The sequence below is a fragment of the Mercenaria mercenaria genome, chromosome 13, assembly GCF_021730395.1.
Source record: "Mercenaria mercenaria strain notata chromosome 13, MADL_Memer_1, whole genome shotgun sequence".
In the NCBI taxonomy this organism is placed as follows: Eukaryota; Metazoa; Mollusca; class Bivalvia; order Venerida; family Veneridae; genus Mercenaria; species Mercenaria mercenaria.
In genome coordinates this window covers 28,036,527-28,052,443 of record NC_069373.1, presented here as the reverse complement: position 1 = coordinate 28,052,443, position 15,917 = coordinate 28,036,527, and the positions used below count along the sequence as shown (strand labels likewise).

Here is a 15,917-nt window from a genome sequence, read left to right as displayed (position 1 = left end):
ATAGTAAATAACTATTTTAAGTTTCAAGTCAATAGCTTTGATAGTAACAGAGATATTTGACTTTATCAAAAACTTTTATCAACGGCAACAGCGACGCCGGGGTGAGTGCAATAGCTCTACTTTTTCTTTGAAAAGTTGAGCTAAAAACTGTCCATGAATTGCTGCTACATGATTGTTAAACATTTTGCAAGGGTTTTTAGTACTATATGATTGTCCTTACTATAAATGTTGCACTTAAAGGCGTGCGCTAGAATTCCCTGTATATGAGATGGGCGAAAATTTTCCCAATAACAGAATTTCTTTAAACTTTGGATATTGAAGGATAATCATCTAAGAAACAAAAAAATGCAATAAAAATCATAGGTCACCGGATTCGAAAAAGAGTTATCTGCCCTTGAAAACGTCATTTTTTGGAGAAATGCCGTTTTCAAGGGCAGATAACTCTTTTGCGATACCGGTGACCTATGATTTTTATTGCATTTTTTTGTTTTTTAGATGATTGTCCTTCAATATCCAAAGTTTGAAGAAATTCTGTTATTGGGCAAATTTTCGCACCAAATTCTAGCATACGTCCTTAAAGAATTTGATATTTCAGGCCACACCAAATTGATAAGTTGTTCATCAGATTTTTTTCTGAAAAAATTGAGGCGGCGAGAGAAAAAATAATTTAAATATTTTTTTTGGTTTTTGAGAAAATCAGGAGCGAGCGAAGAGCGAAGAAATATATTTGTCTTCATTTGGCTCTCGACTGACTGATAAAAACCTTAAAATAGAATGTATAGCTCTTTCAAATTAAAAAGTAAGTCCCCAGGGATTGAGAAAATGTGACCTGCAGACGCACAACAAAGCGAACTCGTGAAAAAAGGGTAATAATATTGTCATACAGTACACTGTAATCAAATAATGCATGCTTTTGAAAATGCTCTTAGAAAATATGTAATAAACAACAATGCATCCCCTTACACCATACTTATCACATACATATGTGACTTGAATATTTACTGCCATGAAAATGTAGCATTTTTAGCTGACTTTACAAAGTTTTTGATACATCAAATGTCTCTAGATATTAAAGCTTTTGATTAGAAACTTAGAATAGTTATTTACTGTCAAAGTCTAAACCAGGAAGAAACCATACTCTTAAGTCTGAATCTAGACAGGGTTATGCCCCTTTTTAACATAGAATATTTTTGATTAAGTTTTATGTAATGACCAATAGCTCTTGTTACTTTCTGACTATTATGCCCCTTTTACTTGCAAAGCTCTGTTTCAAAGAAGTCGACCATTTATCAGATTATGTCTTATGGTACAGCCCTTTTTCTAACTTTAAACTTTCATAACACATTAAATTTGTTGAAACAATTTCTCAATTAAGGTCTGAAATGGAGATTAACGTGCATTAACATTAGTCTACTAAATGATTGGAAAATTTGAAAATCAAAACTGTTCTGAAAAACAACTCGTAATGTAAATTCCTTACCCCACCAACTTTCGTATGCAAATGCTGATAATTTGGACAGGAAAAACAGAAAACAGATAAGTGACATGCATCAATAAGTATTTACCCTTACCAAAATAATGTAGATTGATGTTATCAAACAAATTAGTATGTTTTTCTTCATCCAGTTTTCATTGAAATAAATCGATTTTTGCAGCATGTAATTTGGTAAACATTTGAAGAAAATGGCGTAACTGCATAAAGGGGAAATAACTTTAATGCAACTAAATGTAAGTGTTATGATTTATCATAGACGATGTGTGCGTAGTATATATTTGTTTTGATTAAAATCCGTTTGAGAACAATCGGGGACTGAAATTATAACTATTTATACACTTTTACGTCCGTAAAAAGTAGCGCACCAAAAAATTTTGGACTGATTTTTTTCAATGGGGCGAGCGCAAGCCAAAAACAAACAAAAATATTTTTTTGTGTTTCTGAAAGTATACGAGCGGCAAATCCGATGAACAACTTTTTAATTTGGTGAGGCCTCAGTAATAATATAAATTTTGCTATAAAATCTTGAATGTAATCACAATAAATTTTTAGCATTAACATTCAAGGCACCTACCATTTTGTGAAAGACTTTTTTCCAGAACATGACTTGAAGGTTTTGTTGCTACAGCTGGCTTCTTCGGCAAGGATGGTTTTGGCTTCATGGACTGTGGGGGTGGTCTGCAAAAACAAAACACCACTGCAAGTAACACGATAAAGAACAGGAACCTAAAACCTATAAAAGCATCAGATTAACACATTATCTGAGAAATTCTTATTAAAAAAGAATAAACTACCTCATTTAAACACCATCAAGTCTATATGGTGGAACATTTAACATAATTCATTAATGGTGCTCTTTTTGTCTGATAAGGCATATCTCCCACTTATCCTCATGTATGATAAGCCCCATTACAGATATGATAAGCCCAATTACAACAGTGCTGATGAAATAAATAGGAGCACTTGAGTGCCGCCCATGTAAATAATAATCCAGAGATTTATGTGCAAGAAAATTCTTCCCACTTAGAAAGTCTGTCAAAAATCTCTAGATTTCTTTGAAGTTTTTACTAGCTTCATATGATTTAATTCAAAGACAAACATATTTGTTGTACAATTTAAAACTTAATAACTGTTTTTTAATAAGTGAGGACTCAGACAGATGGACAGATGGACGTTCCTACATATGGGTATTTATGTGGCTACTCTTTTGTTCTTACTACTGTTCCTTTAGCCACGTAAAAGAACAAGAGCTGTCACAGGAGACAGCGCGCTTGACTATTTTGAATGATGCTGGATAGTGAAACTGGGCATATCTAAGGAAGCTGGAGATGTCACTGGAGTGTATAATGACTCCAATGTGGATGAAGATATTGGACAATAGCTTGAGTCTAAGTCAAAAGTATTAACTAATAAGAGAGCTAATATAAAGTATATCAAAACATTAAATAAGTATAAAAAGGACATGGTGAAAAAGCATCAAAATTAAACTGAAATTCTTAGCAAAAAGGGGGCATGATTCATGAAATAGTGGTGCAACAGTGATGGCCCTTGTGTCAAATAATGTGGGTGATAATGAGGAACAACTACTTTAATTAAGTTCAAATCAAATCCATTTAGTAGAAACTGAGATAAAGTGAAAGTGCACCAGAACTTTAAGCTGAATTTCTAAGTTAAAAGGGGGGATAACACAAGAATACTGGTGCAAGAGTAATGGTCCTTGTGTCATCTGATGTGAGTGATGATGTTGAACAATTAGTTAAAGTTTGAATCAAATCCTCTCTGTAATAACAGAAATATAGTGGAAACCTTAAATTTTAAGTAAAAGGGGGGGATTATTCATGAAAAAGTGGTGCCAGTGTTATGGACCTTGTGTCATATAATGTGGGTGATGATGTGGTACAACTACTTTAAGTTTGAATCAAATCCATTTAGTAACTAGAGCCGCTTTTGAGAAAAGTGCATGTCTACCACAACTGCCTAACCATCTAAATAGTAAGTCAGTCTTTATATACTGTTTACTCACTACATATACCTTTGAAGAGTAAAAAGGTTGATTTTGGGTAATTCAAGGGCCATAATTCTGAAGTGATTGGGCTATTTGGATAGTTAATGAACTTTGCCACAGAGTTATGGTCAAAAACATCTGGTTCAAGTTTGGTAAAGATCGGAAGAGAACTGTAGCACGGACAATGAGAACTTGTGGTCAAACACATTTTGTTCAAGTTTGGTGAAGAGCGGGTGAGAAATGTTCGACTTAGAGTGCGGACAAGAGTAAAAAGGCCGATTTTCGGTAATCCCAGGGCCATAATTCCGAAGTGCCTAAGCCAATTTGGCTAGTTATCCAACTTGGCCGAGGACTTATGGTCAAACACATTTTGTTCAAGTATGGTGAAGATCGGATGAGAAATGTTCGACTTAGAGTGCGGACAAGATCTGTGACAGACACACAGACTGACACACACACAGACAGGAGAAATCAATATGTCTCCCACACCACTGTGTGGTGGGAGACATAATGACTGAGATAGAGTGAAACTGCACCAAAACTTTAACCTGAAATTCTAAGTAAAAAGGGGGATAATTCATGAAATTCTGATGCAAGAGTAATGGCCCTTGTGTCATCTGATGTAAGTGATGATGTGGAACAACTATTTTAAGTTTGAATCAAATCCTCTCTATAATAACAGAGAAATAGTGAAAATGCATCAAAATTAACCTTAAATTCTAAATAAAAGGGGCATAATTGATGAAAAATTGGTGCCAGAGTTATGGACCTTATGTCATATGATGTGTGGATGATGTGGAACAACTATTTTAAGTTTGCATCAAATCCATTTTGTAACTAGAAAATGCTTTTGTAAAAAAGCGCATGTCTCCCCCAATGCAAAGTCCTATAGGCAAGAAGTCAATAGGGGTCAGGAGCGAAAGTCAAAGAGACACTGATGGTTGGCTGCAATAGGGATTATCTACTTGGCATGTCCAGTCATCCCGCTAAATTTCAACACTCTTGGCCTAGTGGTTCTCAAGTCACTGTTCAGGCTTCTGTGACCTTGACCTTTGATCAAGTGACCTCAAAATAAATAGGGGTCATCTACTCTGCATGTCCAATCATCCTATTAAGTTTCAACATTGTAGGTCAAGTGGTTCTCAAGTTATTTCCAAAAAATGATTTTACATGAACAGGCCACTGTGACCTTGACCTTTAATAGACTGACCCCAAAATCAACAGGGGTCATCTACTCTGCATGTTCAATCATCCTATGAAGTTTCAACATTCTGGGTCAAGTGGTTCTCAAGTTATTGATCGGAACTGGTTATCAATGTTCAGGCCCCTGTGACCTTGACCTTTAACGGAGTGACCCCAAAAACAATATGGGTCATTTACTCTGCATGAACAATCATCCTATGAAGTTTTAACATTCTGGGTCGAGAGGTTTTCAAGTTATTGATTGGAAATGGTTTTCCATGTTCAGGCCCCTGTGGCCTTGACCTTTAACAGAGTGACCCTAAAATCGTTAGGGGTCATCTACTCTGCATGACCAATCATCCTATGAAGTTTCATCATTCTGGGTCAAGTGGTTCTCAAGTTACTGACCGGAAATGGTTTTCAATGTTCAGGCCCCTGTGACCTTGACCTTTCACAGAGTGACCCCAAAATCGTTAGGGGTCATCTACTCTGCATGACCAATCATCCTATTAAGTTTCAACATTCTGGGTCAAGTGGTTCCCAAGTTACTGACCGGAAATGGTTTTCAATGGTCAGGCCCCTGCGACCTTGACCTTTAATGGAGTGACCCCAAAATCGATAGGGGTCATCTACTTTGCATGTACAATCATCCTATGAAGTTTCAACATTCTGGGTCAAGTGGTTCTCTAGTTATTGAACGGAAATGGTTTTCAATGTTCAGGCCCCTGTGACCTTGACCTTTGACGGAGTGACCCCAAAATCAATAGGGGTCATCTACTCTTCATGACAAATCATCCTATGAAGTTTAAACATTCTGGGTCAAGTGGTTCTCTAGTTATTGATCGGAAATGGTTTTCAATGTTCAGGCCCCCGTGACCTTGACCTTTGACGGAGTGACCCCAAAATCAATAGGGGTCATCTACTCTTCATGGCCAATCATCCTACGAATTTTCAACATTATGGGTCAAGTGGTTCTCTAGTTATTGATCGGAAATGGTTTTCAATGTTCAGGCCCCTGTGACCTTGACCTTTGACGGAGTGACCCCAAAATCAATAGGGTCATCTACTCTTCATGACCAATCATCCTATGAAGTTTCAACATTCTGGGTCAAGTGGTTCTCTAGTTATTGATCGGAAATGGTTTTCAATGTTCAGGCCCCTGTGACCTTGACCTTTGACGGAGTGACCCCAAAAACAATAGGGGTCGTCTACTCCAGCAGCCCTACAACCCTATGAAGTTTGAAGGTTCTAGGTGACGTACGGACGGACGGACGGAAGGACGGACGGACGGACGGACAGACGGACGGACGGACAGGGCAAAAACAATATGTCTCCTGGGGGAGACATAATTACTGAGATAGAGTGAAAGTGCATGAAAACTTTAACCTGAAATTCTAAGTAAAAAGGGGAGATAATTCATGGAATATTGGTGTGAGAGTTATGGCCTTTGTGCAATATCATGTGGGTGATGATGAGAAATAACTATTTTAAGTTTGAAACAAATCCATCAAGTTATTACAGAGATAAACAGAAAGGGCATCAAAACTTTAACCAAGGTGAGGACGCAGAAAGATGCCGACGTCAAGTAGGACAGCTCTTTATACTTCATATAGTTGAGCTAAAAATAGCCACATAAAAACTTAATGGTATGAATGACTTCAAAGAAAAAGTATAGTTAGGCTTAAAAAAAAAAATTGTTTGTTTCCGGTATCCCTACCTACCCTAAATTTTTGGCCCCGGCAGACCCTAAATGTTTTTATGGCATTGGAGAATAATTTTTTCAACTTTTTGACAAAAAGTTGCAAAACTGCACTTTTCATGCTTTAAACATGGTCAGTGATGTTAGAAATCAACTTACTGATGCTCTAAAGGCATAACCCCCCTACTTGTATTCATTTTTTGACACAAAAATAATTTCCGAAAATTTCCCCCTAATAAAAAAAAATTGCAAAAAAAAACAAGAGGGCCAAGATGGCCCTAGGTCGCTCACCTAAGAAACACACCATAACACTGTAAAACATGTTTGACCTAGTGATTTCATGGAAACAAATATTCTGACCAATTTTCATTAAGATTGGACCAAAAAATTGGTCTCTTGCGATAAAACAAGCATTTTCTTAGATATGACCTAGTTTTTGACCCTAGATGACCCATGTTCAAACTCGACCTAGATTTCATCAAGGCAATCATTCTGACCAAACTTCATGAAGATCAATTGAAAAATACAGCCTCTATCACATACACAAGTTTTTTCTTTGATTTGACCAAGTGTCCTAGTTTTTGACCTCAGATGACCCATATTCAAATTCGACCTAGATTTCATAAAGGCAATCATCCTAAACCAAATTTCATAAAATCAATTGAAAAAAACAGTCTCTATCGCATACACAAGATTTTCTTTAATTTGACCTAGTGACCTATTTTTGACCTCAGATAACCATATTCAAACTCGACCTAATTTCATCAAGGCAATCACTCTGACAAAATTTCATGAAGATCAATTGAAAAATACATCCTCTATTGCATACACAATGTTTTTCTTTGATTTGACCTAGTGACCTAGTTTTTGACCACAGATACCCATTTTCGAACTCGTCCTATATTTTATCAAGGTAATCATTCTGGCTAAATTTCATGAAGATCATTGAAAAATACAGCCTCTATTGCATACACAAGGTTTTTCTTTGATTTGACCTAGTGACCTAGTTTTTGACCCGAGATGACCCATTTTCGAACTTGGTCTAAATTTCATCAAGGTAATCATTCTGACTAAAATTCATGAAGATCAATTGAAAAATACAGCCTCTATCGCATCCCAAAAGGGTTTTTCCTTGATCTGACCTAGTGACCTAGTTTTTGATCCCAGATGACCCATTTCGAACTGGGCCTAGATTTTATCAAGGGAAAACATTCTGACCAAATTCATGAAGATCAATTGAAAAATACCACCTCTATCGCATACACAAGGTTTTTTTTTGATTTTGGCCTAGTGACCTAGTTTTTGACCCAATGACCCTTTTCGAACTGGGCCCTAGATTTCATCAAGGGCAATCATTCTGACCAATACTCATGAAGATCAATTAAAAAATACAGCCTCTAGCGCATACACAAGGTTTTTCTTTGATTTGACCTAGTGACCTAGTTTTTGACCCGGGGTGACCCATTTCAAAACTCGGCCTAGATTTCATCAAGGTTATCATTCCGACCAATATTCATGAAATCAATTGAAAATACAGCCTCTAGCGCATACAAAAAGGTTTTTCCTTTGATTTGACCTAGTGACCTAGTTTTGACCCGAGATGACCCATTTTTCAGACTCGGCCTAGATTTCATAAAGGGTTATCATTCGGGACCAATATTCATGAAGATTAATTGAAAAATACAGCCTCTTCGGCTACACATGGTTTTTCTTTGATTTACCTAGTGACCTAGATTTTGACCCGAGATGACCCATTTTCGAACTGGGCTTAGATTTCCCCAAAAGGCAATCATTCTGACCAACATTCATGAAAAATCAATTGAAAAATACAGCCTCTATCGCATACAAAAGGGGTTTTTCTTTGATTTGACCTAGTGACCTAGTTTTTGACCCGAGATGGCCCATTTTCGAACTCGGCCTAGATTCATCAAGTTATCATTCTGACCAATTTTCATGAAGATAAATTGAAAAAATTCAGCCTCTATCGCAAACACAAGGTTTTTCTTTAAATTTGACCTAGTACCTAGTTTTTGACCCAGATGACCCATTTTCGAACTTGGCCTAGATTTCATCAAGGTTATCATTCTGACCAATTTAAATGAAGATTAATTGAAAAATACAGCCTCTATCGCATACACAAGCTAAATGTTGACAGACAGACACAGACAGACGACAGACGGACGACAGACGACGGACGCCGGACATCGAGCGATCAGAAAAACTCACCTGAGCATTGCTCAGGTGAGCTAAAAAACATTTTCCGACCTACCTACCCTATTTTTTTTGAGCATGTTACCGGAAACAAAGAATTATTTTTTTTAGGCCTTACCTATTGTTCTTATAACCACCTAAGTATGCAAATGTAAGCCCGTACGGACGGACAGACAGACAGATGAAGCTTGAAAACAAATATTGAGAAGGAAAGGAAGGCAACTTTTTTAACCCAGCAGCAGTTTCTATAGTAAACCAACAAGAGTGCCAGACTGTCACAAAATATGCCTGTCTAGATATTCAGTTACGTATCATAAAGGTAATAATGTTGGTGTTGTATGCCTTGTTAACCCAAAAAAAGAGTAAGAAGGAATCAAGGTATTTGTGAGGTTGCATGTGGGATGAAATTGACAATCGGACCAAAACTGTTTGAATGGACAACACTAATTTCCCAAATTTCGAGTATTTCAAGAGCCATAATCCATGAGTGCCTAGTGTGATTTGGGTGGTTATCGAACCTGGCTGAGATATTATGCTCACAAACATTGGCAGCAAGTTTGGTGAAGATCGGATGAAAACTGTTTGACTTAGAGAGCGGACAAGGCTAAATTTGCAGTTTTTTGAGTAATTCAAGGGCCATAATCCAAGAGTGCCTGGTGCAATTTGGGTGGTTATCTAACTTGGCTAAGATATTATGCCCACAAACATTGTCAGCAAGTTTGGTGAAGATCGGATTAAAAATTTACTGTTCAACTTAGAAGCGGACATGCTTTTGAATGCCGACCGCCCGCCATGGGTGTTCACATAATACGTCCCGCTCTTTCAGGGACAGGCGTATAAAAATCATGTATCCCTGTTACGTCGGTTGACATGAGCATGATCTAAAGCTAAATTCTAAATATTCTAAATGGACTACATTGCCCAGAATTCATATCCAGTCAATGAAAGGACTCGGTATGGTTTACATTGAAAAATGGCCTTTCGTGCAAATTGCTTAAATTAAAATGGCGAAAAGTATCATACTTTTAAATGATAAATCTTTAAAGAATATTATGAAATCTTAAAAATTGCTCCTTTTATACGCCGATATTTAACCCGACTATCTGAACGAAATGTTTACCTTTATGTGTCATTTTGACGTTACGTGAAACAATATTCAACTTTTTGTATAGATAAAAGATGTAACGGTCCCTTTTAACAAAATTATATTATGCAGGCGAACATGTTAGTGTTCTTAAATATTTTATTTATCACTTTATTAAACACACCGTGACTAACGTAGAAAAACAACCCCCTTCTTCGATTCCAATAAGAATATATTTGATATAGAAAGTTATTTTTGATGTTGATGGTATATTCACGGCTGTGCATTACTGCCGTGCAAAATCTGTTTTTGGAGTAGATACGGCTGACATGTATTTCTGTGTAAGTATCAATATAAATTTACTGTATAAAACATATATAAGCGTCATAGATGTCAGAAACATAATTTAGCCATACAATATGTTATTTTAAAACAAATTAATTTACGTGTAGGGAGGAAATTGATTATATTTCTTTCAGACAAAGATTAGCAGACTCGTTATATCAATTTAAGAATGCTTGAATTTCTGTAAGAAGAAAATCACCTTTAAGAACAGAAAACTGCTCACAAACTTCAGTGCTTTGAAGTCTTTCCTCTGAGTTAAAAAATAATTTTGATAAGTTTTGATAGTGTTACGAATTAACAAGCAGACTTTTATGTGTGAAATGTCCAAGTTTACTTGCATTTCGATCAGTATTTCTGCAGAAGTGTTGAGATCGTCCACGTTAGCTCTCTTGGTAAAGTACAACACTTCAAATTACAGGTCACAGGTTTGATTCCTGGATGAAGAACTGTTTTTCCGTGACATTTTTACTAAACATGCGATTAATAGATGGTAGTTTCTGTTTAGTTTTGGAGTAAATTCAGCTGATAAAAGTTTAAAACACAGGAAAACAAATAGAGCAACTTTCATCAGCGTTATCACAACCGTTATCATTTCATCCCAGACAGACCGAATGTCGCCATATCACATTTTCCTGCGGATGATCGAGTTTGTTCGATTTGTGTCCGAGGGACTGGAGCATGGTATGGCAGTGCGGATTTTCGAATCAAGTTTTCTCAGAATTTTCAGCGAGGATACTGGATTATGCTAACTAAGAATATTGTCAAACCATGATCACGTTTGAAAAAAACCTAATAGTGATTGTGTAATGTTGCAAAATATGAAAAATGATCTTTCTTGTAGCTCAGTATAGTATCATAGGAAAATGTTGCGTTTCCACATAGAAAAGAAACTCATAGGGATCAATTGATCAAGTATGAATAATAATTTATATTTTTCATACATGACCTTACACTACAAAACTGGAAATCTTGAACATTGAAGACACAAAATTAAATATCTCGGGTAACTGTTCCACAGTAACTCGGTCGAGACTTGTTACCACCTAAACAATTAACCTCAAGCCAGATATTCCATCGGCACCTCTGACCAGTGAAAGATTCTTACAGTCTACCTATGGGACATCACAAATAATGTATACAGATCAAGCGACACAAAAAAGTATAGTGCACTATCTCAAAAAAACGTATTTAAATTCTGTTATTCTTGTTGAATTTAATTCTACCCCTTGGAAATAAATATGACTCCCAACACCTGTAGTCCATTTAAGAGTGTTTGATAAAAACAACCGTTCTATATTATTCGATAAATGCATTGTCAAGAGTTTGAAATAATTTTACTATTTAGAGCATTTTTCTTAAAGAGCAAATGGAAATTTCTTTAAGATAAATAAGATTTTAAAGCCTGAAGAAAAGATATAGCTTGTTAAAAAATTCAGAGAACGCTTATATGAGGTCAGATCTTTGCAAAATACTTGCCATCCGCAAACAGTAAACTATACAAAATTTGTTACATGGTAGGGGATATTCATTGATCTGCATGACCAAGTTTATCCTTTGCGGATATTGTTTATTTTTTAATTATATACTAAATATCACTGTTCTTCTTGCGTTATATAGCTTTTCCTGCACAATTGACGTTATCAGTGACGTCACAACTGGTAACGTTAGTAATGTTCTTTTCGCCACAGTGTCTAATATACCGTATTTTACCTAAGTCTTGGGACAGCATAAAATAATTATTTTTTTCACTGTCCCAAGACTTATTTCCCGAAAAATAATTATTTTGAAAAGTGTCCCAAAAATATGGACACAATAATCGTCATCGGGTAACATCCCCCACCCACCCGTGTTGAAAGCGGAAAAAAAAACGATTATCAACGTTAAACAAAGTTATTGGCCTTGTTTTTCATCATCAATTAACACCCCCTCAAGCTAAAAGAAGTGTGTCGGTATCATGACATTAGAAGTGGAGATCAAAGCGGTATAGTTTCCCCGAGATTTTCAGGGCATTACGTCATGTTTTCGCGCCATGTTGCCCATCACTGTTGATCGTACCGCCTCGGTTCTTAAGTGCTGAGAAGTAGATCTAGTGTTGTAACAATCAATAAAAAAAAGCTTCTTTTTAATTTGTTAAAGCGAATGTGCAATATCCCGTATAAACTGACAGGTGAACGTGTCAAACTATAATAGCGGATATCTTACCTCTGTGACCTATTTGCCCTCAAGGAAATTACAAAATGGTTTGAGAAGAATATCTTATTATAAAAGTGTCGTGTCAAAAATTCATGTACATGTACAAAGATTCATTCAAAACTTATTAAAAATACGCAACAACATCATTATTGTTTTTGTTTTTTAACCGCGTTTTCTATTTACGTTCACGAGTTCACGTAACAGAAATCTGTTTGCCAAAAATCGTTTTTACTTCATATTTTTAAATTGCTGCCGCCTTTTCATTATTTAAGATTTTTCTAGTCTGTTTTTTTGTACTTTCTGGTCAAAAGTCGAATTTTATGCCCATAGTTTGTATCATTTATTTACTTTTAGAAAGAAATAAGTATTTAGGATCGCGCTGTTTGAAATTTTGCAAGTAATTTTATGAAAATTCGGCCGTTTTTTATAGAATTTTGCCAACATTTCTGTCGATACCTTTTTAAAATCGTTATAGAATTCAAACTATATTACTTCTCAATCGGTGTTGAAAATCTGAAGCGATAAAATCAAAAAATGAATGCGTGACGCGCGTTTTTTTGTATACGTGTCGATGAACAAAAGTAACGGCGTTGTAAGTTAGACATTACGATAGGTCGCACGTGCTCGTGGAATGGAAAATTACCGGCATGGCGTTTTGATATCTGTACGATTCGCGGGTAAATTCCAGTCAGTGGTAAATAAAAACAAGAGCTGTCCGTAAGACAGCCAAGCTCGACTATTCGAAATATTGTCACAGAAGCAGGAAATTATTACCCAAAATGTTAAATATCAAAAGAGTTTTAAGTTCGAAACGGGACATAATTTGACTAAAATGCATATCAGAGTTATGGGACTTGATGCTATCAACTAGTTTAATAACCCCGAAGAAACATGTTAAGTTTCAATTCCATATCTGCATTAGTTTTGGAGATAGTAACTTGCATGTAAAACTTTAACCAGAATTTTCTAAGTCCAAAAGGGGGCATAATTTGCTCAAAATACATGTTAAGAGTTATGGAACTTGACCCAGTGAGGTTGGTAACTGACCTAGAAAAAGAATAAATAAGTTTCAAAGCTATATGCCTTTTGGTAATAGCTGTATGTACTGCACGCAAAACTTTAACCAGGATTTTCTAAGTCCAAAAGGGGGCATAATTGCCCAAAATACAAGTCAGAGTTATGGGACTTGATTCTATCAACTAGTTTTATAACCCCGAAGACACATGTGAAGTTTCAATTTAATATCTGCATTAGTTTTGGAGATAGTAACTTGCATGTAAAACTTTAACCAGGATTTTCTAAGTCCAAAAGGGGCATAATTTGCTCAAAATACATGTCAGAGTTATGGGACTTGGCCCAGTGAGGTAGGTAATTGATCTAGAAAAAGAAAAAATAAGTTTCAAATCAATATGCCTTTAAGTAATAGCTGTATGTACTTGCACGCAAAACTTTAACCAGAATTTTCTAAGTCCAAAAGGGGGCATAATTTGGCCAAAATACATGTCAGAGTTATGGGACTTGACCCAGTGAGGTAGGTAATTGATCTAGAAAAAGAAAAAATAAGTTTCAAATCTATATGCCTTTTAGTAATAGCTGTATGTACTTGCACGCAAAACTTTAACCAAAATTTCTAAGTACAAAAGGGGGCATAATCTGGCCAAAATGAAGGTCAGAGTTATGGGACTTGGTGCTATCAACTAGTTTTATAACCCCGAAGACACATGTGAAGTTTCAATTCAATATCTGCATTAGTTTTGGAGATAGTAACTTGCATGTAAAACTTTAAACCAGAATTTTCTAAGTCCAAAAGGTGGCATAATTTGCTCAAAATACATGTTAGAGTTATGGAACTTGACCCAGTGAGGTTGGTAATTGACCTAGAAAAAGAATAAATAAGTTTCAAAGCTATATGCCTTTAAATGATAGCTGTATGTACTTGCATGCAAAAACTTAACCAAGGTGTGACGCCGACGCCGACGCCGACGCCAGGGTGAGTAGAATAGCTAGACTATTCTTCGAATAGTCGAGCTAATAAACAAATAACGGAAAATGGACTTCCTGACTGCAGCAAAAAAAATACAACACTTAACTGGTATGGTAAAAAAAAACACTTTACTAGTAAAAACACGACACGAAAATGTTAAAAAAAATAGTCTTTGGTTCTTATAATTATTTGATATTTTGATCGATACAACACCATACAATGTATAATAACGGTATTTGGGTTACATCTTGAATCAGTACAAACCTTAGTCCCAACACTTAGGGACGAAAAATACGCTCAGAAAATACATGTCCAAAAACTTAGGGTCAAGAAAAATAATTATTTTTCCACATTTTAGGGGTGTCCCAAGATTTAGGGTGTCCCAAGACTTAGGTGAAATACGGTACTAGCCATACTTGTTTATCAAAATATTGAATTTATTTTTTTCCCATTATTTTAGGCCAATTTGTATAGGGAAGCGTACCAAGCCCTTTTGGCATAAATCTGGAGGTATTGCAGATTTATAACGAAATATGCTTCTAACAATGAATAATTTAGGAAACTGTGTTGGAGTCAGAGCTGTTATTTTTTCTGACCCACTCAGATCATGTAGAACATTCAGTTTTACTATAACAGAATTCCGCTTAAAACGGTGGTAGGGGAGTGAGGGGTGTTTCATTACCTGTCATGAACAGAGGAATCTTGTTTAGCTGTGAGAAAATAACAAAATATCTATATCTTCCCAGACATATAAAAATATTTCATTTGGTATTAACCGTCTTTTACACAATCATTATGGGAAGACTGGGGGCTATAGCTGCTCAACTGTCTGTGAAATTAAGCTCTAGCTGGAAATATACATTTTTGATAAGTTTCAGTCTAACATAATAATGAAGCTTTGTTACAGAGAAAGGTGGAGAATTGTCTGTCTCTCATAACAAACAGAGAATCAATGTAGCAATCAATGAGGTCATTGTTCAATACCATACGCACATGCTTCTGATATTTCAAAATTATCATCAGTCTGAAATGAATGATCTTCATTTATTTTGAAATTGTTCATACTAGATTATACTTATTTATTTTAGGTCAATTTAACCTTAGCCTGCTGGCAGCAAGTGATCCTGCACGGATCATGGTTAGACTGTCATCAGTCGTTAGAGTCCTTTAGAATAAATATCTCTGCCATTAAATCCTCTCAAATACCTTTTGAAAAAAAAAAGTACAATATCTCTTATCTCTGACTCTAGTGTTTAGATGAGCCTAGAGAGAAATGGGTTTTCTTGCAAATAAGTATGAAGAAATAAATAAACTTTATAACAGATTACTTGATCTCAACAGACTTTGTAAGTCTAGGATCATGGTCTTCACTGTTCAATATTTAGTCAATAATAAGTGAATAATAAGTGGTACTGCCCAAATTGAATGATGGACAAGTCCATAGGGTAAAGGTTAAAAAAAATGTTCTACAAAATTATAATTTCAATATTAATCATTCTCGACACAATGTCATAAGCATTCCAGAAGGAATCCTCACCATGACAATCAGTTTCCCTCTTAATGCTAGGGAGCTACTGGTACCTTTTTTTTGTGTCTTTGGTATGTCTTTGGTATGACATGGCCAGGGATTGAACCCGCGACCTCCCGCACTGTATTACTAGGCTATCAAGGTAGTTCTTCTGATTTTTAAGTCTAATTTTAAACCACCATTCTGTCCTA

The 15,917-nt window shown here is 35.8% G+C and overlaps 1 protein-coding gene across 5 annotated transcripts in view; it reads right to left on the bottom strand.

Moving 5' to 3' along the window:
- LOC123529184 (protein piccolo-like) overlaps positions 1 to 15,917 on the bottom strand; it is an 85,622-nt gene that overhangs the window by 52,906 nt on the left and 16,799 nt on the right. For all 5 annotated transcript variants that reach the window (XR_008366705.1, XM_045309409.2, XM_053521381.1 and 2 more), the window contains exon 3: positions 2,070 to 2,173. Coding sequence is in view for 4 of the 5 variants with exons in the window: in XM_045309409.2 (XP_045165344.2) it covers positions 2,070 to 2,173 (104 nt within the window). In the remaining variant the exon portion in view is untranslated. The remainder of the gene's footprint in view (positions 1 to 2,069; positions 2,174 to 15,917) is intronic.